The 24,889-nt window shown below is 53.4% G+C and overlaps 1 protein-coding gene across 3 annotated transcripts in view; it reads right to left on the bottom strand.

The window, feature by feature from the left end:
• Nucleotides 1–21,177, bottom strand: part of rabep1 (rabaptin, RAB GTPase binding effector protein 1) — a 142,653-nt gene extending 121,476 nt beyond the window's left edge. For all 3 annotated transcript variants that reach the window (XM_072589292.1, XM_072589294.1, XM_072589293.1), the window contains exon 1: nucleotides 21,007–21,177. In XM_072589292.1, the coding sequence (XP_072445393.1) occupies nucleotides 21,007–21,040 (34 nt within the window). In that variant the 5' untranslated portion in view covers nucleotides 21,041–21,177. The remainder of the gene's footprint in view (nucleotides 1–21,006) is intronic.
• Between the last annotated feature and the right edge of the window lie 3,712 nt (nucleotides 21,178–24,889).

The following is a 24,889-nucleotide window of genomic DNA, read 5'->3' as shown; positions in this document are numbered from 1 at the left end:
CTTGCACGAAATCCCATTCACCCCTAAGACCACAGAACGAAAAGACATAAGATGTAGGAACAAAATTCAGCCATTTGGCCCATCAGGTTCTGCTCTGCTATCCAATTTCTCAACCCCACTCTCCTGCCTTCGCCTTGTAAACCTTAATCCCCTTAACAATCAGGAACCTGTCTTAAAAATACTCAATGATTTGGCTTCCACAGCTCCCTGCAGCAATGAGTTCCACAGATTAACTACCCTCTGGCTGAAGAAATTCCTCCTCATCTCAGTTCTAAAGGATTGTCCCTTCACTTTGATGCCGAGCCTTTGTGTTCTAGTCTCTCCTACTAGTCAAAACATCTCTTCCATGTCCACTCTATTCAAGTCTCTCAGCATTCTGTATTTCCCTCTCATCCTTCTAAACTCTCGAGTACAAACCCAGGATCCTCAACTAGCCCTTCATCCTCAGGATCATTCCTGTAAACCTCCTCTAGACCCCCTCCAACGCCTACACATCCTTCCTATATACAAGTACCAAAACTGCTCACAACATTCCAAATGTGTTTTAACCAAACCCTTACACAGCCTCAGTAGAACATCTGTGCTCTTGCATTCTAGCCCTCATGAAGTGAATGCTAACATTTGTGCTAGTAGCCTACAAATCAGAATTCTCATTACAAAAGCTGATATAAAAATGGATTTTATTTAAAGCATTAATGGGAAATGCACTATGTGCAAAGTTCTTCATTCATTTGTCAGAATCATTGGCGACCTTTAAGCGGCATTTGGATAGGTACATGGATGGGTGCTTAATCTAGGATAGAAGTTCGGCACAACATCGTGGGCCGAAGGGCCTGTTCTGTGCTGTATTGTTCTATGTTCTATGTTCTATGTATCTGACACTGGATCTCAGAGAATCACATAACACAGAAGACTACCATCACAGCAAGTATTGGGAGGGTACGGGGTTGTCTATTTGCCTTCCTAATTTCCAACTGAACCTGCAATGTTAACATTAAGAGAATTCTGAACTAGGACTAAGTCCTTCTGTGCTTCAGTTTTCCAAAGCCTTTCCCCATTTAAAAAGTAGCCTATGCCTCTACTCTTCCTACAAAAGTCCATAATCTTACACTTTCCCATCTGTCACTTCTTTGCCCACTCACCCAATATATCAGAGTCCTGCTGCAGCCTCCCCATTCCTCAACACTACCTGTCTCTTCACCTATTTTGTGTTATCTGCAAAATTACTATATATATATATATATATATATATATCTCAGAGTAATAGTCCAATATTTTTGACTACTTTTTAAGGGTAAATTTATTACATGGATACTACTTTTGAGGGGCTGAAATTCATGCCCATCAAAATTCATATCACATCATTAACAGAAGCCCAATTGATCTCTCAACAAATGAGGAAAAAAAATGAATTCTGAAAACCCGGAGTGGAATTTAATAGTTAGCAGGCTGTAAGACAGAGCAGAGTGGAACAAGTGGTAGACTGCAAGGCTGGAGCGGGTTGTGATGGCCGGCACACTGACTCATAAACATTGATCTGTTATCTGTGAAAACCTAGGGTCACATTTTACACAAGATATATGGAAAATTCCAGATTATTTGGCCAAATATAGGGGGTCCACTTTTACATGAGATCGACTATTATTCAGGTATATAGGGTAGCAACAATGCCCACAGTTCCTTCATCCAGTTTGATAATGTATAATGAGATGACCTTCCCGTAGCCGGTCATTATAACACAGCGTCCCCCTTGCATATCTACATGTCCACTCTCAGCATGCTGCAGTGTTCCAGTGAATCCCAGCACAAACTGGAGGAACAACATCTCATCTCCACATGAGGCACTTTACAGCCTTCTGGATTAAACATTGAATTCAACACCTTCAAATTGTGAACATTTCTTCCCTTTCTTTTAGCTTGTTATCATGTCCTCCCCATCTCCCATACTACTTATTGTCCTTTCCAGTCTGGCAGGAGACACACCACTGTTCTGCCATTCTCACATTCCAATCACTTAATCTGAACTAACAATATATTTTCTCCATCAGCACCCTACACCCCCCTCCCCCCTAACTATAGTATAAATGTTGTCCCCTTCACACTTAACTCTTCATCCGAGCTGAAGTAATCTCGATGAGAAACATTAGCTTGAAGGAAGGGGAACCTCTGTTCTCCATCTTGTCGGCGGTCCCATTGTGTGTGCTTCCTACGCAGAGGAGTTGGGTTGCTACAATCCATATGTACAAGCCCCACGTCCCAGCAGCTGATGTCCTGACCTTCCTGAGAAGATACGTCCAGGTCGAGGATGAAAGCACCGATGTGGTCGATCCTTTCAGGATCTGGACCAGCAAGCGGCGGGTCAGGGTAACCCTGAGGGTTGATGCCAGTGGGAACATCCTCCACCTACCCTCCAGCTTTGCAATCGGAAGAAGCAGAGGTTACCTGACGTGCGCAGGGCAGCCGAAAGTGTGCCGTACCTGCGGGAGGTCAGGCCACATGGTGGCAGATTGTAAGGTGACCGTCTGTCAAAACTGCAAGCAGGAAGGCCACCCGACCAAGGGATGTAAAGAGGCCAAGAACTGTAATCTGTTTGGAGAGGCAGGCCACATGTACAAGACCTGCCCAAGACGAGGGGCCGCCACCTACGCACAGATGGCCGGAGGTGGCAACACAAGCCGTGGACTGCACCAGGCCAGCAAGGTCCCACAAAATAGCATGGGAACAGTGTCTGGTGGCACCCAGAAGGAAGGGCAGGCTGGAGCAGAGCAGACTGCAGACAGCGGGGAGATGCAGCAGCCGATCCAAGCTCCTTCAAGACAGATGGAGGAAATGGAAGAGGAGGGAACAAAGGAGACAGAGGATTGGATTACTGTCAAAAGCAGGAAGAGGAAACCTCGCCAGGTGCCCAAAGCCATCCAGCAAAGGGGGAAATGAAACCTACACGATGAGGATACAGGCAGCTTTTCGGATGGTGAGGACGGGTGTAAGGAGGGTTGTCATCAGAGGAAGAGACAGAACGCTGCAGGGAAAAGGAAGGGCAGCACCGCCCAAACAGGAAAAGACTATCCCTCTGAGGGGACAGGTAAAGACCAACCCCCACACGATGAAAACCAAGAGGTATCCACTGCTGCACAGCTCCACATAACTGGCCCCAGAGTGGAGCTGGACAGTTACCTCAGCCTTGAGAGGGTCCAGCAGTTTGCCGTCACCTCAGGGATGCACACAGCCACCCCACAGAGGCAAGATCAGCAGCAAATGGACACTGGTAACCTCATAAACTGTTAGAATGGGGATAAAAATTGCCAGTATCAATGTGCATCGCATCAAATCTGTTACACGATGTGGTTCTACGATGGCCTTCCTGGTCAATGTTAAAGCCGACGTCCTGTTCCTGCAAGAGTGTGGGATACCGCACCTCAGCAGCTACAGGAGATGGCCGAGCTTGTGGGCCCATGGGCCATCAGTTTGGTCGGGGGGGGGGGGCAACGATAGCCGTGCCTCCGGCCTGGGTATCCTTTTGTGAGGAGGCAACTTCACCATCTCCGAGGTTAAGGTGGTGGTGGGTGGCTGACGTCACATACAGGAATGCTCCCCTGAGACTGATTAATGTGTACACCCCAGTGGGTAAGAGTGAACAGTTGGCCGTCCTGCAGCAGCTTCCACTGTTGCTGGCTATGTCCAGGCTGGTCATTCTGGCCGGAGACTTCAACTGTATCATTGGTGCAGATGGACGATCCAGCTGTGTGTGGGGGGGGCGGGGGGGGGGGGGAGGTGGAAGAGACAGTGAACTGGTAACCACGTCCACAGTCCTGATGGAAACGGTCAAAGATGCCAAGCTGCACAACGTCTTCAGCACCCCTGCAGACAAAGCGCAGCGTAGATACATCTGGTCACGGGTCCTGAATGTGGATTACAATCTTTTGTCAAAGGTTATCGCCAACCGGGTCAGGTCTGCTCTGGGGTCGGTGATTCACCCTGACCAAACCTGTGCTGTACCGGGCAGGAAGATCACTGAGAGTCTCACACTCCTCAGGGATACGATCGCCTACGCGCAGGACAGAGGGTCGGACACCTGCCTCATAAGCCTGGACCAGGAGAAAGTCTTTGACAGGAATCACACACTATATGAGAGATGTTCTCTCCAAAATGGGCTTTAGGGAGGGAATCTGCAATTGGATCAGACTACTTTACACCAACATTGTCAGTGCAGTCTCAAACAATGGGTGGGAATTAGATAGCTTCCCAGTCAGATTTGGAGTCAGGCAGGGCTGCCGTCTCCCTCCTGCCTTGTTTGTGTGCTGCATAGAGCCATTTGCCAAGTCCATCAGGAAGGATGCGAGCCTGAGAAGGGTGACTATTCCTGGCAGCGGGCCTACAAGTTAAGGCCTCCCTGTACATGGACGACGTCACCGTTTTCTGCTTGGATCCGCTGTCCGTGCACAGACTCATGTGCACATGTGACCAGTTCGAACGGGCCTCGGGGGCCAAGGAAAACAGAGGCAAGAGCGAGGCAATGCTCTTCAGGAACTGGGCCAACCAATCCTCGAGCCCCTTCACCGTCAGGACTGACCACCTGAAGGTGCTGGGTATTTTGTTCGGGGGGGGCTGGGGCGTGCGCCAAGTCTTGGGAGGAGCGTATCAGCAAAGTGAGGCAGAAAATGGGCAGATGGAAGCTACGATCGTTCTACAATCGCAGAAAAAAACCTGGTCACCAGGTGTGAGGCACTTTATACGTGACACAGGTCTGGCCTATTCCCAGAACCTGTGCTGCTGCAGTCACCCGGGCCACCTTCCATTTTATATGGAAATCAAAGAGATGGACCGGGTCCGAAGGGACTCTATGTATAAAGATCTGGGCAACAGGGTAAAAAACACACCCAACGCCACCCTCACCCTGATGGCTACCTTTGTATGTGGCTACATCAAGCTGTGCGTGGATCCCCGATACGCAAACACTAAGTGTCACTATGTACTGAGGTTCTACCTGTCCCCGGTATTGCAAAGGATGGGCTTGGCTCGCTGCCGCGGAACGCTCCAAGTAGTTGGACCGTTCTGTATCACCTGTCCTTCGTGGAGACGTTTATGAAGAAAAACACCTTTGACCACAAGTCCATCAGGAAGTGGTCAGCACATAGTGTCCTTGAGACTCTTCGAGAAAAGGAGACGGTGGATCCTATTGATGGTTCCCTGAGCAGACTGTCAAAAGTCATTTTGCAGAATGCCTCATCGCCAGAACTTTCCAACAAGCACCAAGACATGGCTTGGCTGGTAGTGAGAAGGGTTCTGCCTTTGAGATCCTTTATGCACGCCCGGACTCTCTGTCACATACCTCCTTCTGGAATGTGCCTATGCAAAGGAAGCCTGGAGAGGAATGCAGTGGTGTTTGTCGAGGTTCGTCCCGAACAGTACCGTGACATGGGATTCCGTGCTCTACGGTCTCTCCCCGGGACGCACACCGAGACGAACATTAACTGTGCCTGGAGGATCATCAACTTGGTGAAAGACGGTCTCTGGGCGGTCCGAAACCTGTTGATCTTCCAGCTGAAGGAGTTGACCCCGACTGAGTGTTGCAGACCGGCACATTCCAAGGTCCAGAACTACATGTTGAGGGACTCGCTGAAGCTTGGGGCAGCTGCCGCCAAGGCACGATGGGGAAAGACCACCGTGTAACATATGCCTGCCTAAAGAAGAACAGGGGGCCCGTGCAGTCATTTGGGCTCCGCTGACGCCTCAGCAGAGGAGCTGGATAGTCAATGTACAGACTTGTATATATGGAAAATAAACTTCAATGTCTGTATGTAAAGCAATGTAATGTGCGCACAAGAATGGCATGACCAATTGTATAGTGATCCAAATAATTTTATGTATAAAGTATATTTTTGAAATAAAAAAAAGCTTGCTCTCTCTCCATGGATGCTGTCTGACCTGTTATGATATCCAGCATTTGCTGTTTTCATCCTCCCTCAGTCTATTTCTTCTTCCTTGCGATACATTTCTGCTGTCTCCTCTGAATTACCCCCAGAAACTCCTGCCAAGGCTGCTCCAACATCTTCCCTGCTAGGCTCCTCTTCCAATCAACGCTGACCAATTTCTCCCTGTGTCTCTGTACCGTTACATCTGATTCAATCTTCTCGCTCTCAGATTGCAGGATGAATTCTACCATTTTATGGTCACTGCCCCAATTGGTTCATTAACTTACAGCTCCCTTATCAAATGTGCCTCATCACCAAGTCAAGAATTGCCTGTTCCCTAACGGGCTCTACCACAGCTGTTCATAAAAAAACATTGCACAGACATTCCACAAATTCTTTTTCTTGAGGTCTGCTACCAACCTGATTTTCCCAGTCCACCTGCACATTGAAGTCCCACGTGATTATTGTAACAGCACCTTTCTTATGTGCCTTTTCTATCTTCTGATTTATTTTCTTCTCCACATTCTGACTACTGCTAAGAACCTGAACATAACTCCCAACGTGATCTTTTTTCCTTTGTGGTTGCTCAACTCTGCCCACACAGATTCTATGCCTTCTGACTCTCTGTTACTTCTTGCCATTGATTCAGTTTCATTTCTTATTAACAAGGTAACCCTGTTCCTATGCCTATCTGCCTGTTCTTTAGATAGAATGTGTATTCTCGGATATTAAATTCACAGCCCTGATCCTCTTACAGCCACATCTCTGTAATAACCACATCACACCTGCCAATTTCAATTTGCACTACAAGCTCTTTTACATTGTCTCGAATACTGCATGCATTTAGCTGCAACACACTTGTCCTGTATCAACAATTGCCCTTTCATGGTTGCCATTCCATAAACTCTGTCCTATTACTTGTTTTGGAAACTTTCACAACCTCTGCTGAGCACCCTCCCTTTAGATTAGATTACTTACAATGTGGAAACAGGCCCTTCGGCCCAACAAGTCCACACCGCCCCGCCGAAGCGCAACCCACCCATACCCCTACATCCACTCCTTACCTAACACTACGGGCAATTTAGCATGGCCAATTCACCTGACCTGCACATCTTGTGACTGTGGGAGGAAACCGGAGCACCCGGACGAAACCCACCCAGACACGGGGAGAATGTGCAAACTCCACACAGTCAGTCGTCTGAGGCGGGAATTGAACCCGGGTCTCTGGCGCTGTGAGGCAGCAGTGCTAACCACTGTGCCACCGTGCCGCCCTTTAACTTTTTCCATAATTTTCTATGCAAGTGAACTCACCGCCTACTGTTTAGTTTAATGCCCGAAAAAGAGGCCTAGTTTTGCAATGCAGTTTGCAAGCACAATTTAGGTGCAACCAGTCCCATTGGAACAGCTCCTTCCTTCACCAGTACTGGTGCCAATGCTCCATGAATTTAAACCTGTTTCTCCCATACCAATCTTTGAACCACGCTTTAATCGTGTTGACCTTGCTCCAATCTGCTTGGAGCTCAGGTACTAATACAGAGACTACTACCTATTTAGTTTTGCTTTCTAATTTAGCCCCTGGGCACTCATATTCCCTCAGCAGAATCATTTTCTACCTATATCATTGATACCTTTATGGACCATGATAACTGCATCTTTTCCCTCACACTCCAAATTCTTCTGCAGCTCAGAGGAGATATCCTGAACCTGGGCATCAGGCAGGTAACACAGCCTTTGGTACTCTCAATCCTGGCCACAGAACAAATGCGAGGTCTTGCACTTTTGGCAAAAAGAATAAAAGCACAGACTACTTTCTAAACGGTGAGAAAATTCGTAAAGCCAAAGTACAAAGGGATCTGGGAGTGCTAGTCGAGGATTCTTTAAAGGTCAACATGCAGGTTGAGTCTGTGATTAAGAAAGCGAATGCAATGTTGTCACTTATCTCAAGAGGGTTGGAATATAAAAACACCATTGTGCTACTGAGACTTTATAAAGCTCTGGTTAGGCCCCATTTGGAGTACTGTGTCCAGTTTTGGTCCCCACACCTCAGGAAGGACATACTGGCACTGGAGCATGTCCGGCGGAGATTCACACGGATGATCCCTGGAATGGTAGGTCTAACATATGAGGAACGGCTGAGGATCCTGGGATTGTATTCATTGGAGTTTAGAAGATTAAGGGGAGACTTAATAGAGACGTACAAGATAATACATGGCTTGGAAAGAGTGGATGCTAGGAAACTGTTTCCGTTAGGTGAGGAGACTAGGACCCGTGGACACAGCCTTAGAATTAGAGGGGGTAAATTCAGAACAGAAATGCAGAGACATTTCTTCAGCCAGACAGTGGTGGGCCTGTGGAATTCATTGCCGCAGAGTGCAGTGGAGGCCGGGACGCTAAATGTCTTCAAGGCAGAGAATGATAGATTCTTGTTGTCTCGGGGAATTAAGGGCTACGGGGAGAATGCGGGTAAGTGGAGTTGAAGTGCCCAGCAGCCATGATCGAATGGCGGAGTGGACTCGATGGGCCGAATGGCCTTACTTCCACTCCTATGTCTTATGGTCTATACTTTTGAGTATACTATCCCCAACTACAACTACATTTCTCTCTTCTCCCCTGTCTTGAATGGCTCCCTGTACTTCAGTGTTATGCTCGGTTTGCTCCTTCTCCTTATAGCCCGTGCACTCATCCACTGTTGCAGTGCTCAAACCTCAGATTCTAGCTCATCAACTCTGAGCTGGTGTTCTTGCAGAAGTGGCAGCACGATGGCACAGTGGTTAGCACTGTTGCCTCACAGCACTAGAGACCCGGGTTCAATTCCCGCCTCAGGCAACTTTCCGTGTGGAGTTTGCACATTCTCCCGTGCCTGCATGGGTTTCCTCCGGGTGCTCCGGTTACCTCCCACAGTCTAAAAATGTGCAGGTTAGGTGAATTGACCATGCTAAATTGCCCGTGGTGTTAGGTGATGGGGTAAATGGAGAGGAATGAGTCTGGTTGGGCTGCTCTTCGGTGGGTCGGTGTGGACTTGTTGTGCCGAAGGGTCTGTTTCCACACTGTAAGTAATCTAATCAAGTGGTCACTATTAACCACAATGGGGTCCACCAGTTCCTTATCATTTCCTTCCCCAACATCTCCTTAAAAAGAGGTCAAAATAATTGAGCTGTAAGCCCTAATGGGCTTCCCTTCAGATTTTCTTCAGGGCTAATTTTTGATTTTGTGTCTTCCTTGTTCACTCTCCCTAATTATATTTATTAAGTGATATAGTAACTAGTAACAATATTCTGCTTTTGAGTTGCCATGTGGGGCATATGGATTCTCAGAAACAGAATTTAAAATAATCAATAATCTTCATTATCAAACACATCACTAAAGTTAAACCTACGTCCAATAAAAAAAATATTAAATTTCCTCGGCATCGCAGCATTTCAATTCGTACAAGAGAATAAGGATAACAATTTCTTTTTCGAAATAACTGACATGTTTCTACTCAAAAAAGCTACCAGATGAAACACATCTTCTGCATATTCTCAAGGTCACAGTTGATGCGTTTTCATTGCACATGCCGGAATATTTTAAGCATGAGGTTTTTCTGCAACTTAGATCACAATCTCAGATTTAAATTTAACAAAGGAGGGTGCCTGTAAACAGGAAAGTGGCTTGAAGTGTGTATACTTCAATGCAAGAAGTATACGAAATAAGGTAGGTGAACTTGCAGCGTGGGTTGGTACCTGGGATTTCGATGTTGTGGCTATTACGGAGACATGGGTAGAACAGGGACAGGATTGGCTGTTGCAGGTTCCAGGGTTTAAATGTTTTGGTAGGGTCAGAGGTGGGGGTAAAAGGGGGGTGGTGTGGCATTGCTTGTCAAAGATAGTATTACAGCGGTGGAAAGGACGATGGATGAAGACTCGCCATCTGAGGTAGTTTGGGCTGAGGTTAGGAATAGGAAAGGTGAGGTCACCCTGTTAGGAGTTTTCTACAGGCCTCCTTATAGTCCGAGAGATGTAGAAGAAAGGATTGCGAGGATGATTCAGAAGAAGAGTGAAAGTAATAGGGTGGTTGTTATGGGGGACTTTAACTTTCCTGATATTGAAGCTATAGCTCGAGTTCGTTAGATGGGTCGGTGTTTGTCCAATGTGTGCAGGAGGGTTTCCTGACACAATATGTAGACAGGCCAACAAGAGGTGAGGCCATACTGGATTTGGTTCTGGGTAATGAACCAGGCCAGGTGTTAGAATTGGAGGGAGGTGAGCACTTTGGGGACAGTGACCACAATTTGGTGACTTTTACTCTAGTGACGAGAGGGATAAGTGTGCACTGCAGGGCAAGAGTTATAAGCTGGGGGCAGGGAAATTATGATGTGGTGAGGCACGACTTAGGATGCATGGCTTGGAAAAATAGGCTTCAAGGCAAGGGTGCAATTGATATGTGGAGCTTGTTCAAGGAGCAACTATTGAGTGTCCTTGATAAGTATATACCTGTCAGGCAGGGAGGAAAGGGTCGTGTAAGGGAGCCATGGTTTAATACGGAATTGGAATCCCTTGTTAAAGGGAAGAGGGCGGCCTATGTAAAGATGAGGCGTGAAGGTTCAATTGGGGCTATTGAGAGTTATAAGGTAGCCAAGGAAGGATCTGAAGAGAGAGCTAAGAGCAGCAATGAGGGGACATGAAAAGTCCTTAGTTGGTAGGATTAGGGAAAACCCAAAGGCTTTCTATAGGTATGTCAGGAATAAAAGGATGACTAGGGTAGGAATAGGTCCAGTCAAGGATAGGAGTGGGAAGTTGCGTGTGGAGGCTGAAGAGATTGGGGAGACATTGAATGAATACTTTTCGTCAGTATTCACTCAGGAACAGGACATTGTTGCCGATGTGAATATTGAGTCACGATTAATTAGAATGGATGGCCTTGAGGTATGTAGGGAAGAGGTGTTGGAAATTCTGGAAAGGGTGAAAATAGATAAATCCCCTGGGCCTGATGGCATTTATCCTAGGATTCTCTGGGAAGCAAGGGAGGAGATTGCAGAGCCATTGGCGTTGATTTTTATGTCCTCGTTGTCTACAGGAATAGTGCCAGAAGACTGGAGGATAGCAAATGTGGTTCCCTTGTTCAAGAAGGGGAGTAGGGATAACCCTAGTAACTATAGGCCGGTGAGCCTCACTTCTGTTGTGGGCAAAGTCTTAGAGAGAATTGTAAGGGATAGGATTTATGAACATTTGGATAGGAATAATGTGATCAAGGACAGTCAGCATGGTTTTGTGGAGGGCAGATCGTGCCTCACAAAACTTATTGAATTCTGTGTGAAGGTGACTAAGGAGGTGGACAAGGGTAAAGCGGTAGATGTGGTGTATATGGATTTTAGTAAGGCATTTGATAAGGTTCCCCATGGTAGGCTACTGCAAAAAATACGGAGGTATGGCATCGAGGGTGAGTTGGAGGTTTGGATTAGGAATTGGCTGGCTGGAAGAAGACAGAGGGTAGTAGTTGATGGTAAAGGTTCATCTTGGGGTGCAGTTACTAGCGGTGTTCCGCAAGGATGTGTTTTGAGACCATTGCTGTTTGTCATTTTTATAAATGACCTGGAGGAGGGGCGAGAAGGTTGGGTGAGCAAGTTTGCGGATGATACGAAAGTCGGTGGAGTTGATGACAGTGAGGAAGGATGTGGCAGGTTACAGCGGGATATAGATAAGCTGCAGAGCTAGGCAGAAAGGTGGCAAATGGAGTTCAATGTGGGTAAGTGTGAGGTGATTCACTTTGGTATGAGTAACAAAAAGATGGGGGGACTGGGCTAATGGTCGGATACTTGGTAGTGTGGATGAGCAGAGGGATCTTGGTGTCCATGTACACAGATCTCTGATAGTTGCCACCCAGGTAAATAGTGCGGTGAAGACATATGGCGTACTGGCTTTTATTGGTAGAGGAATTGAGTTCCAGAGTCCTGAGGTCATGTTGCAGTTGTATAAGACTCTGGTGCGGCCGCATCTGGAGTATTGTGTGCAGTTTTGGTCGCCATACTATAGGAAGGATGTGGAGGCACTGGAATGGGTGCAGAAGAGGTTTACCAGGATGTTGCCTGGAATGTTGGAAGATTGTATGAGGAAAGGCTGAGGCACTTGGGGCTGTTTTCATTGGAGAAAAGAAGGTTTAGGGGTGACTTAATAGAGGTGTACAAGACGATTAGGGGTTCAGATAGGGTTGACCACGAGGGGGCATTGCTTTAAGTTAAGGGGTGGTAGGTATAGGACAGATGTTAGGGGTAGATTCTTTACTCAGCGAGTCGTGAGTTCATGGAATGCCCTGCCAGTAGCAGTGGTGGACTCTCCCTCTTTATGGGCATTTAAACGGGCATTGGATAGGCACATGGAGGATAGTGGCCTACTGTAGGTTAGGTGGGCTTGGATCGGTGCAACATCGAGGGCCGAAGGGCCTGTACTGCACTGTATTGTTCTATGTTCTAACTAATACAGTGCTAATCACAGTCGCACTGCAATATTTCTCCTCACACAGTACCTCCCGGGTTTATATAGTGTTCAGCTTAAAAAGATTAAAATTAAACTTCAAAGATTTCATTATTTCTGATTTAAAGTTTTCTTGGCCCCAGCTAGCTATTTTTTTGACAGGTTAAAACTGTTTTCTCTCCTTTGCAAACTCCTTCTACCCCAATCCAGCACTGCATCCACCTTCTACTGCATGCCCTCCACCCTCTCAGATCCAACACCAGACTGCGGATCCGGCTTCCCACGTCAAACCACCAAAGTTTACTGACAAGTCACTGGCTCAACCCACCGCAAGCCACTTTGCTTCCTCGCTGCTCCTCCAATCACAGGCTGCATCTCTCCCATACTTGGTGGTAGTAAACCTATCAACAGCAAACGTGTTTGTGAAGCGGCCTGTTATTGGAGGATCATGAGGAAAACAGAACCTCTAATTGGAGCAGTAGTTCCACACAGTCTCTGCTTCTCTTTCGTACGGGCGTTGCTCTGATTGGTTGTCCCTGTAACTGATTTACCCCCCCCCCCCCCCGCCGCCAGGTCTTTTGGGGGGCTGTCAGAGGTAAGTTCACCCACAGCCCCCGTGTACCCCTGTATCGAGTGTTAACTGCAATCCTCCCCGCTTCTCCTCTGCTTTCAAGAAGCTCCTTAGCAGCTCTGTCTTTGACCAAGCTTTCGGTCATCTGTCGATCCAAGTGCTTCAGTGTCTGATTTTGTTAGTTGATGTTATGAAGCACCTCGAAACGTTTTAAATATAACATATAAACGCAGGTTGTTGCTCTTTGTGCCACCCCAACGTGTATAAAATGATCCTACTTTACAACAATTTCATTGGTTACAAAGCATTTTGGAACATAATGTTGTAAATCATATATACATAAATATAAAATCAACACTGCTTATTTTGTTAAACTGAGTCTGTTTGAGTCTGAGTTAGCTCACCCTTTCTTAAATTTATATCAGTGAAGTAGCCACTGTGTGGTGGGATTGTGAGGATGAGGGGATCATGGGCTTTAATCTAAGGAGCCTTTACGGTTCCTTCATGTTAGCTACATTTGCATTTTTCTTCAATGCTGAGTTGCAAAATAATCCTGTCTAGATTTTCCAACAAGAATAAAGCCAAAAGTTTTCTTAAATATGCATCAGCTTAAATAATTTGTCACCTTTATATGCTAAAAGAGTGGAGCAAAGTATTCAAAAGTCAGAGTTGTGATTACAAATTACAATCACAGTGTCTTATTTAACTGTCCTATCTCAGTTCATTGTAGCTCCTTTTCATTTGCTTTGGACACACAAGTTTGTGGGGTGAATTTGTACTTGCAGAATTGTATTTTATTTTGCTCAAAGACTGCATGAATCCATAGAAGATTCTGTAAATCCCCTTTTTAGAAATAGAATCAGTATGAACACTGGGGCACAGACAGCCCCACACAGGGCAACTCACACCCTCAATGCATTATCTGAGACAACATAGCATCTATTGTTAAAGTTCACTTGAGAATGTAACTTTTAAAAATGTTGAGATTTACAATATGAAAGAACTGAAACCAACATGGTCATTCTAAAAGATGAGAGACTTAAACAATCAGTTGCATCACACTATAAACGTTTGCTATAAATTGTGTGTTTTATGATTTTATACTCCACAACCACCTGAAGGAGCAGCACTCTAAAAGCTAGTGCTTCCAAATAAACCTGTTGGACTATAACCTTGTACCGTGCAATTTTTAAACTTTCATTTGCTATTAGCTCTTGTTTGCCTAAAATAAGACTCAGGCTAACCACCATTAGCAGCTCATCCTACAATAATTTATATAGCCTTTAACATAATGGAACCTAACAACAGGTTTCAAGGGTGGTATGTAAAATAATGACACTGAGACATTGGCTCAGTCAAAAAAGTAGGTTTAAGGAGTGTCCAAATGCAGAAAGCCAATTGGAATGGTTTCAGAAAGGAATTCTAGGCTGAGACCATGCCATTGCCCCAGACCACAACATGGCAGGGCAATAATTAACATTATCAATTAACGGATATTATTGAAAATGTGAATGATCCCCCAGTTTAAATGAATTTAAACAAAACAAATCAGGCCTTGCCTTTTTAAAAAATATACATATCAGCAGATAATTTGAGCAAGAGTCTACAGACGAAGAGCACAATGTGCATTGCACAGTTAGCCAGAGATTAGCCTTAGCCTTATCCTTAGCCTGTGAGTCTGAGTCGGAGTCTGACATAGATTAACAGATTCCTGCAAAGTTGTAGCTATGGTTTTGCAATGAAGTTTGGTAAGAGAGTCCACTTAACAGCCAGCCACCTGACTCTCCATTACAGTCTGTAAACATTCAAATGCAATCACAACAGTGGACCACATCAAACACTCCCTTCCCCAACTGCATTATATTTTACCCATCACTAACCGACAAGATGGACAATATGAGAGGATCAGGGTTAATAGAGACCTTAGTGGGTTTTGAGCCTTAACTGCAAAGAAGAATAAGCTGAGGCTGTTTTCCCTGGAACGTCAGAGGCTGACAGGTGACCTTATAGAGGTTTATCAAATCATGAGGGGTGTGGATAGGGTAAATAGGCAAGGTCTTTGCCCTAGGATGGAGGAGTCCAGAACTTGAGGGCATAGGTGTAGGATAAGGGGCAAAAGTTTAAGATGCAACTTTTTTAATGCAGAGAGTGGTGCATGTATGAAATGAGCTGCCAGAGGAAGTGGAGGAGGCTGGTACAATTACAACATTTAAAAAGGCATCTGGATGGGTATATGAATAGGAAGAGTTTGCCAAGTGCTGACAAATGGTTAGTATTTTAGGGTATTTGGTCGGCATGCACAAATTGGACCAAAGGGTCTGTTTCCGTGCTGTACAGCTCCGTGACTCCAAAAATAAAGCAATTTACTTCCAAGCTTGTTTACATTACACCATTAAACCAATACAGCCAAACAGGTTGGCAGTGCCAGCCAGATAAAGTCAATTGCTAGATGACCAACTGGAATGGGAACTGCCCAACAAATTGTGCAACTCAGGACACTGTTTAATCATGTCCAGGACATTAGGGGAAAAGTGAGAGGCATATCAGGTAGAATGGAAGATCAGACTGCGTATCCAGTGACACTTGACAGTGTCTGCAGAAGGGAGTGAGATGTATCAGCATGCAACAGTTCAGTTAGTTGGACAGAGGTGGATGGAATTCACACGATTTAAGGTCACCAAGGAAGGTGACTGCAGAATGACAAGAATGACCATTGGAGGGGACAAGCAGGGGGCCTGGCTGGGAGAACAAGGAACAGGAAGCGATTGGAGGGGCAAACTGGAATGAGGGGTGGGCAAGTGGGGTGGACGGAAATGGTAGGGAGATGGGGTAGAGGGTGGGTGGAGTGAACAGGTCGAGAAATGAGGGAGGGAGGAGTTGGAAGGGAGGGAGGAGTTAGGGGGCATGGAGACGGGGGCAAGAAAGCAGAGGGTGGGAGGTGTTGAGAGGACTGGGATGGGGGTGTGAAAGGGTGGGGGGGGGAAGTGGGGGTGTGAAAGGGTGGGGGGGGGAGTGGGGGTGTGAAAGGGTGGGGGGGGGGGAAGTGGGGGTGTGAAAGGGAGGGGGGGGGAAGTGGGGGGTGTGAAAGGGAGGGGGGGGGGAAGTGGGGGTGTGAAAGGGTGGGGGGGGGGAAGTGGGGGCGTGAAAGGGTGGGGGGATGGGGGTGTGAAAGGGTGGGGGGGGTGTGAAAGGGTGGGGGGGGTGTGAAAGGGTGGGGGGGGTGAAAGGTGAAAGGGTGGGGGGGGTGAAAGGGTGGGGGGGGTGAAAGGGTAGGGGGGTGAAAGGGTAGGGGGGGGTGAAAGGGTAGGGGGGGGTGAAAGGGTAGGGGGGGGTGAAAGGGTAGGGGGGGGGTGAAAGGGTAGGGGGGGGTGAAAGGGTAGGGGGGGGTGAAAGGGTAGGGGGGGGTGAAAGGGTAGGGGGGGATGGGGGTGTGAAAGGGTAGGGGGGGATGGGGGTGTGAAAGGGTGGGGGGGGGTGAAAGGGTGGGGGGGGTGAAAGGGTGGGGGGGGGTGAAAGGGTGGGGGGGGGGTGAAAGGGTGGGGGGGGGTGAAAGGGTGGGGGGGGGGTGAAAGGGTGGGGGGGGGTGAAAGGGTGGGGGGGGTGAAAGGGTGGGGGGGGGTGAAAGGGTGGGGGGGGGGTGAAAGGGTGGGGGGGGTGAAAGGGTGGGAAAGGGTGGGGGGGGGTGAAAGGGTGGGAAAGGGTGGGGGGGGGTGAAAGGGTGGGAAGGGGTGGGAAGGGGTGGGAAGGGGTGGGAAGGGGTGGGAAGGGGTGGGAAGGGGTGGGAAGGGGTGGGAAGGGGTGGGAAGGGGTGAAAGGGTGGGGGGGGTGAAAGGGTGGGGGGGGTGAAAGGGTGGGGGGGGTGAAAGGGTGGGGGGGGTGAAAGGGTGGGGGGGGGTGAAAGGGTGCGGGGGGGGTGAAAGGGTGGGGGGGGTGAAAGGGTGGGGGGGGTGAAAGGGTGGGGGGGGTGAAAGGGTGGGGGTGGGGGGGGTGAAAGGGTGGGGGTGGGGGGGGGTGAAAGGGTGGGGGTGGGGGGGGTGAAAGGGTGGGGGTGGGGGGGGGTGAAAGGGTGGGGGTGGGGGTGGGGGGGGTGGAAGGGGGTGGGGGTGTGTGGAAGGGGTGGGGGGGGTGTGGAAGGGGTGGGGGGGTGGGGGAGGGGGAAGGGCGGGGGGGTGGGTGGAGTGAAAGGGTGAGGGGGTGGGGGTGAAGGGGTGGGGGGGTGAGGGGGGTAAAAGGGTGGGGGGTGTGAGGGGGGTGAAAGGGTGAAAGGGTGGGGGGGGTGAAAGGGTGGGGGGGTGAAAGGGTGGGGGGGTGAAAGGGTGGGGGGGTGAAAGGGTGGGGGGGTGAAAGGGTGGGGGGGCGCAGGGGGTGAAAGGGTGGGGGGGGCGCAGGGGGTGAAAGGGGTGGGGGGGGCGCAGGGGGTGGGGGTGGGGGGTGAAGGGGTGGGGGTGAAGGGGTGGGGGTGAAGGGGTGGGGGTGAAGGGGGTGGGGGTGAAGGGGTGGGGGTGAAGGGGGTGGGGGGTGGGGGGGTGAAGGGGTGGGGGGGTGAAGGGGTGGGGGGGTGAAGGGGTGGGGGGGGTGAAGGGGTGGGGGGGTGAAGGGGTGGGGGGGTGAAGGGGTGGGGGGGTGAAGGGGTGGGGGATGTTGGGGGTGGGTGGGGGGGGGTTGGGGGGGGTGGGGGGGGTTGGGGGGGGGGGGTTGGGGGTGGGTGGGGGGGGGTGGGTGGGGGGGGTGGGTGGGGGGGTGGGGGTGTGGGGTGTGGGGGTGTGGGGGGGGGGGGGGGGGGGGGGGGGTGGGGGGGGGGGGGTGGGGGGGGGGGGGGGTGGGGTGGGGGGTGGGGGGGGTTTGGGGGGGTGGGGGGTGGGGGTTTGGGGGGGTGGGGGGTGAAAGGGTGGGGGGGTGGGGGGTGAAAGGGTGGGGGGGTGGGGGTGGGTGGGGGGGGTTGGGGGTGGGTGGGGGGGTGGGTGGGGGGGGGTTGGGGGGGGTGGGGGTGTGGGGGTGGGGGGGTTTGGGGGGGTGGGGGGTGGGGGTTTGGGGGGGTGGGGGGTGAAAGGGTGGGGGGGGGTGGGGGGTGAAAGGGTGGGGGGGGTGGGGGGTGAAAGGGTGGGGGGGTGAAAGGGTGGGGGGGTTGGGGGGGTGAAAGGGTGGGGGGGGTGGGGGGTTGGGGGTGTGAAAGGGTGGGGGGGTGGGGGTGAAAGGATGGGGGGGGTGGTGGGGGTGAAAGGGTGGGGGGGTGGGGGGGTGAAAGGGTGGGGTGGTGGGGGGTGAAAGGGTGGGGGGGGGTGAAGTGGGGGGGTGAAAGTGTGGGGGGAGTGAAGGGGGGGTGAAAGGGTGGGGGGATGGGGGGGGATGAAAGGGTGGGGGGGATGAAAGGGTGGGGGAGTGGGGGGAGTGGTTGGGGTGTGGACGGTGGGCATGGGGGCGTGGGGGGCATGGGGTGTGGTTTGATGGGGTGGGGGGGTGGGGGGGTGGGGGTGTGAAAGGGTGGGGGGGGGTGTGAAAGGGTGGGGGGGGGTGGGGGTGTGAAAGGGTGGGGGGGTGTGGGGGGTGGATGTGGGTGTGTTTGGAGAGTGTGACTGCAGGGAGGCGGAGGGCGTGAGGGTTATTGGTGGGGAGGGTTGGGGTGCGGGAGGGAGGAGGAATGTGGAATGGGAGACGTGGGAGAGGAGTACAGGAGGTATGAGAACAGGGGCAGGTATGGAAGGAGTTGGTGATGGGGGTGGAGGGAGGAGTGATGGGGTGTGCAGGAGGGGAGAGACATGTGGCAGAGTTTCGAAGAGCGATGTGGAGTTTGGAGGGTGTGGGTGGGTGCAAAGGATGGGAGTCTTGAGGGGAAGGGGATGTGGATGTGTGACAGGTTGGGGATGGGGGTTGGAAGTGTGAGGAAGGGGGGGATGGTGCTATTTGAGGGAGAGAGTTTCGTGGACTCAGACTGTGTGTAATTGGTGTGAGTGTGGGTAAATTAGTGTGTGGGGGTTGGGGACTGAGGATTTGTAGAGTGGTGTGGGGGATGTGAGTGGGTGGTTTGAAGGTGGCCATGAGTTGTAAGGTGAGGGGTGTTGAGGTAGGAGAGTGGACTTGGGCTGAGAGCCTGTCTGCTCCATGCTGGAGTTGATCAGTATTCTCTGGATACACTGCTTTCTCCAGAGAATACCTCCCCAAGGGGCTCCCAACAGACAGGTACAGCCACCCATATCTCCAAATCCCCCACCCACCAGGGGTAGCCCACTGTCTCCACACCCCCCATCCCCCAGGGGTAGCCCACTGTCTGCACACACCCCACCCCCCGGGGGGTGGGCCCGCTATCTGCATACACCCCAACCCCAGGAGGAGCCCGCTACCTGCGCATCCCCTACCCCCGGGGGGAGTCTGCTATCTCCACTCCACACCACACCCCCCCACCCCCCCGGGGGGGGAGCCCGCTATCTCCACACTCCCCCACCCCCCCGGGGGGGAGCCCGCTATCTCCACACCCCACACCCCCCACCCCCGGGGGAGGGGGAGCCCGCTATCTCCACACTCCCCCACCCCCCCGGGGGAAGCCCGCTATCTCCACACCCCACACCCCCCACCCCCCGGGGGAGGGGGAGCCCGCTATCTCCACACTCCCCCACCCCCCCGGGGGGAAGCCCGCTATCTCCACACCCCCCACCCCCCACCCCCCCGGGGGGAAGCCCGCTATCTCCACACCCCCCACCCCCCCGGGGGGAGCCCGCTATCTCCACACCCCCCACCCCCGGGGGGAGCCCGCTATCGCAACACCCCCCACCCCCGGGGGGAGCCCGCTATCTCCACACCCCCCACCCCCGGGGGGAGCCCGCTATCTCCACACCCCCCACCCCCGGGGGGAGCCCGCTATCTCCACACTCCCCACCCCCCCACCCCCCCGGGGGGAGCCCGCTATCTCCACACCCCCCACCCCCCCCGGGGGGGGGAGCCCGCTATCTCCACACCCCCCACCCCCCCGGGGGGAGCCCGCTATCTCCACACCCCCCACCCCCCCCGGGGGGGGAGCCCGCTATCTCCACACCCCACACCCCCCACCCCCCCGGGGGGAGCCCGCTATCTCCACACCCCCCACCCCCGGGGGGGGAGCCCGCTATCTCCACACCCCCCACCCCCCCGGGGGGGGAGCCCGCTATCTCCACACCCCCCACCCCCCCGGGGGGGGAGCCCGCTATCTCCACACCCCCCACCCCCCCGGGGGGGGAGCCCGCTATCTCCACACCCCCCACCCCCCCGGGGGGGGAGCCCGCTATCTCCACACCCCCCACCCCCCCGGGGGGGGAGCCCGCTATCTCCACACCCCCCACCCCCCCGGGGGGGGGAGCCCGCTATCTCCACACCCCCCACCCCCCCGGGGGGGGAGCCCGCTATCTCCACACCCCCCACCCCCCCGGGGGGGGAGCCCGCTATCTCCACACCCCCGGGGGGGGAGCCCGCTATCTCCACACCCCCCACCCCCCCGGGGGGGGAGCCCGCTATCTCCACACCCCCCACCCCCCCGGGGGGGGAGCCCGCTATCTCCACACCCCCCACCCCCCCGGGGGGGGAGCCCGCTATCTCCACACCCCCCACCCCCCCGGGGGGGGAGCCCGCTATCTCCACACCCCCCACCCCCGGGGGGAGCCCGCTATCTCCACACCCCCCACCCCCCCGGGGGGAGCCCGCTATCTCCACACCCCCCACCCCCCCGGGGGGAGCCCGCTATCTCCACACCCCCCACCCCCCCGGGGGGAGCCCGCTATCTCCACACCCCCCACCCCCCCCGGGGGGAGCCCGCTATCTCCACACCCCCCACCCCCCCGGGGGGAGCCCGCTATCTCCACACCCCCCACCCCCGGGGGGAGCCCGCTATCTCCACACCCCCCAACCCCCCGGGGGGAGCCCGCTATCTCCACACCCCCCACCCCCCCGGGGGGAGCCCGCTATCTCCACACCCCCCACCCCCGGGGGGAGCCCGCTATCTCCACACCCCCCCCCCCCCCCGGGGTAACGGGGGGCACTCTCCCAGCGGGATCCAGGGCCTCAGTCAGACGCCGATCCTGCAGCCACAGTCGGCCGGATGTGTACTTACTTTCCAGCTGCTCCGAGGGTTGCGGCTCGGCCATTGCTCTGGTGAATGGTGAAACGGTAAAAGGATGTGCGGGCGGCGCTGTCAGCGGGAGGAGGGAACACGATCCCGGATCCCGGAGCCGGGCCAGCGACAGACCCAGCCCGCCGCCATATTGACAGGACCGAGTGCGCAGGCGCGGGGCCGGGCCCGGGAAACCGGGGGTGGAGGGGGGTATTGGATGGAGAGGCGTGTGTGTGTGGGGGGGTGGGTGTGATGGAGTGGGGTGTGTGATGGAGTGGGGTGTGTGTGATGGAGGGGAGTGTGTGATGGAGTGGGGTGTGTGATGGAGGGGTGTGCGTTGGGAGGGCTGGGTGAGATGGAGGGAGGTGTGTAATGGAGGTGGGTGTGTAATGGAGGTGGGTGTGTGATGGAGGTGGGTGTGTGATGGCGGGGAGTGTGTGATGGTGTGTGTGTGATGGAGTGGGGTGTGTGATGGAGTGGGTGTGTAATGGATGGGGTGTGTGATGGAGGGGGGTGTGATGGGGGTGTGTGTGTGATGGAGGGTGTGTGTTGCGGTTGTGTGATGTGGGTGTGTGATGGAGGGGGGATTGTGTGATGGATGGGGTATGTGATGGAGAGGCGTGTGTGTAATGGAGGAGGTGTGTGATGGAGGGGGTGTGTGATGGAGGGAGGTGTGTAATGGAGGGGGGGTTGTGTAATGGAGGGGGGGTTGTGTGATGGAGGGAGTGTTTGTGATGGAGGGGGGTGTGTGATGGAGGGGAGTGTGTGATGGAGTGGGGTGTGTGTGATGGGAGGGTGTGATGGAGGAGGGTGTGTGTGTGGGGGGGGGGGGTGTGATGGAGTGGGGTGTGTGATGGAGGGGTGTGTGTGATGGGAGGGTGTGTGAGATGGGGGGTGTATGTTGCAGGTGTGTGATGTGGGTGTGTGATGGAGTGGGGTGTGTGATGGAGGTGGGTGTGTGATGGAGGGCTGGGTGAGATGGAGGGAGGTGTGTAATGGAGGTGGGTGTGTAATGGAGGTGGGTGTGTGATGGAGGTGGGTGTGTGATGGCGGGGAGTGTGTGATGGTGTGTGTGTGATGGAGGGGTGTGTGTGTGATGGAGTGGGGTGTGTGATGGAGGGCTGGGTGAGATGGAGGGAGGTGTGTAATGGAGGTGGGTGTGTAATGGAGGTGGGTGTGTGATGGAGGTGGGTGTGTGATGGCGGGGAGTGTGTGATGGTGTGTGTGTGATGGAGGGGAGTGTGTGATGGAGTGGGTGTGTAATGGATGGGGTGTGTGATGGAGGGGGGTGTGATGGGGGTGTGTGTGTGATGGAGGGTGTGTGTTGCGGTTGTGTGATGTGGGTGTGTGATGGAGGGGGGATTGTGTGATGGATGGGGTATGTGATGGAGAGGCGTGTGTGTAATGGAGGAGGTGTGTGATGGAGGGGGTGTGTGATGGAGGGGGTGTGTGATGGAGGGCTGGGTGAGATGGAGGGAGGTGTGTAATGGAGGGGGGGTTGTGTAATGGAGGGGGGGTTGTGTGATGGAGGGAGTGTTTGTGATGGAGGGGGGTGTGTGATGGAGGGGGCTGTGTGATGGAGGGGGGCTGTGTGATGGAGTGGGGTGTGTGTGATTGAGGGGGGTGTGTGTGATGGAGTGGGTGTGTGTGATGGAGTGGGTGTGTGTGATGGAGGGGGCGTGTGTGTGATGGAGGGGGTGTGTGTGTGATGGAGGGGGAGGGGTGTGATGGAGGGGGTTGTGATGGAGGAGGGTGTGTGTGATGGGGGTGTGTGTGATGGAAGAGGGTGTGTGTGATGGAGTGGGGTGTGTCTTGGAGGGGGTGTGTGTGATGGAGGGGGTGTGTGTGATGGAGTGGGTGTGTGTGATGGAGGGGGCGTGTGTGTGATGGAGGGGGTGTGTGTGTGATGGAGGGGGTGGGGTGTGATGGAGGGGGGTGTGTGTGATGGAGTGGGGTGTATGATGGAGGGGGTGTGTGTGATGGAGGGCATGTGTGTGATGAAGGGGGTGGAGTGTAATGGAAGGGGGTGCGTGATGGAGGGGGGTGCGTGTGATGGGTGGGTGTGATGGGGGTGTGTATGTGAGATGGGGGGAGGTGTAATGGGGTTTGTGATGGAGGTGGGGTGTGTGATTGGGGTGTGTGTGTGATGGAGGGTAGTTGTGTGAAAGAGGGGGGTTGTGTGATGGGTGTGTGTGATGGAGGGGTGTGTGTGATGGAGGGGGTGTATGTGGTGGAGGGGGTGTGTGTGATGGGGGTGTGTGTGATGGAGGGGAGTCTGTGATGGAGGAGGTGTGTAATGGAGTGGGGTGTGTGATGAGTGGGGTGTGTGATGGAGTGGGTATGTGTGATGGAGGGGGTGTGTGTGATAGGGGTGTGTGTTTGATGGAGGGGGTTTATGTGATGGAGTGGGGTGTGTGTGATAGGGGTGTGTGTGTGATGGAGGGGGTGTATGTGATGGAGGGGGTGTGTGATGGGGGTGTGTGATGGAGGTGGAGTGTGTGATCAGGGTGTGTGTGTGATGGAGGGGAGTTGTGTGAAGGAGGGGGGTTGTGTGATGGGTGTGTGTGATGGGGTGTGTGATGGAGGGGGTGTGTGTGATGGAGGAGGTGTGTAATGGAGTGGGGTGTGTGATGAGTGGGGTGTGTGTTTGATGGAGGGGGTGTATGTGATGGAGTGGGGTGTGTGTGATGGAAGGGGGTGTGTGTGATGGGGATGCGTGTGATGGAGGGGGGTGTGTGTGATGGGGGTGTAATGGAGTGGAGTGTGTGTGATAGAGGAGGTGTGTAATGGAGTGGGGTGTGTGATGAGTGGGGTGTGTGTTTGATGGAGGGGGTGTATGTGATGGAAGGGTGTGTGTGATGGGGATGCGTGTGATGAAGGGGGGTGTGTGTGATGGAGGGAGTGTGTGTGATGGGGATGCGTGTGATGGAGGGGGGTGTGTGTGATGGAGTGGTGTGTGTAATGGAGTGGAGTGTGTAATGGAGTGGGGTGTGTGATGGAGGGAGTGTGCGTGTTGGAGGGGGCGTGTGTGGTGGAGGGGTGTGTGTGATAGAGGTGTATGTGTGATGGAGGGGATGTATGTGATGGAGTGGTGTGTGTGATGGAGGGGGCGTGTGTGGTGGAGGGGTGTGTGTGATAGAGGTGTATGTGTGATGGAGGGGGGTGTGTGTGATGGAGGGAGGTGTGTGTGATGGAGGGAGTGTGTGATGGAGGGGGGGCGGTGAGATGGAGTGGGGTGTGTGTGATGGAGGGGGGTGTGTGATGGAGTGGGGTGTGTGATGGAGGGGGGTGTGTATGATGGAGTGGGGTGTGTGTGATGGAGGGGGGGTGTGTGTGATGGAGGGGGTGTGTGATGGAGGGGGTGTGTTGTGATGGAGGGGGGTGCGTGATGGAGAGGGTGCGTGTGATGGAGGGGGGTGTGTGATGGAGGGGGGTGTGTGATGGAGGGGGTGTGTGTGATGGAGGGGTGTGTGTGGGATGGAGCGAGGGTAATGGGGGGGTTTGTGATGGAGGGGTTGGTGTGATGGAGGGAGGTGTGTGATGGAGGGGGTGTATGTGATGGAGGGGAGTGTGTGATGGAAGGGAGTGTGTGATGGAGTGGGGTGTGTGTGATGGAGGGGGGTGTGTGTGATGGAGGTGAGTGTGTGATGGAGGGGAGTGTGTGAAGGAGTGGGGTGTGTGTGGAGTGGGGGTGTGTGATGGAGGGGGTGTGTGAGATGGATGGGTGTGTGTGATGGAGTGGGGTGTGTGTGATTGGAGGGTGTGTGATGGGTGGGTGTGATGGGGGTGTGTATGTGAGATGGGGGGAGGTGTAATGGGGTTTGTGATGGAGGTGGGGTGTGTGATCGGGGTGTGTGTGTGATGGAGGGGAGTTGTGTGAAGG

Source organism: Chiloscyllium punctatum, chromosome 19, assembly GCF_047496795.1.
Source record: "Chiloscyllium punctatum isolate Juve2018m chromosome 19, sChiPun1.3, whole genome shotgun sequence".
Lineage (NCBI taxonomy): Eukaryota > Metazoa > Chordata > Chondrichthyes > Orectolobiformes > Hemiscylliidae > Chiloscyllium > Chiloscyllium punctatum.
This window is presented reverse-complemented; position numbering and strand designations above follow the sequence as displayed.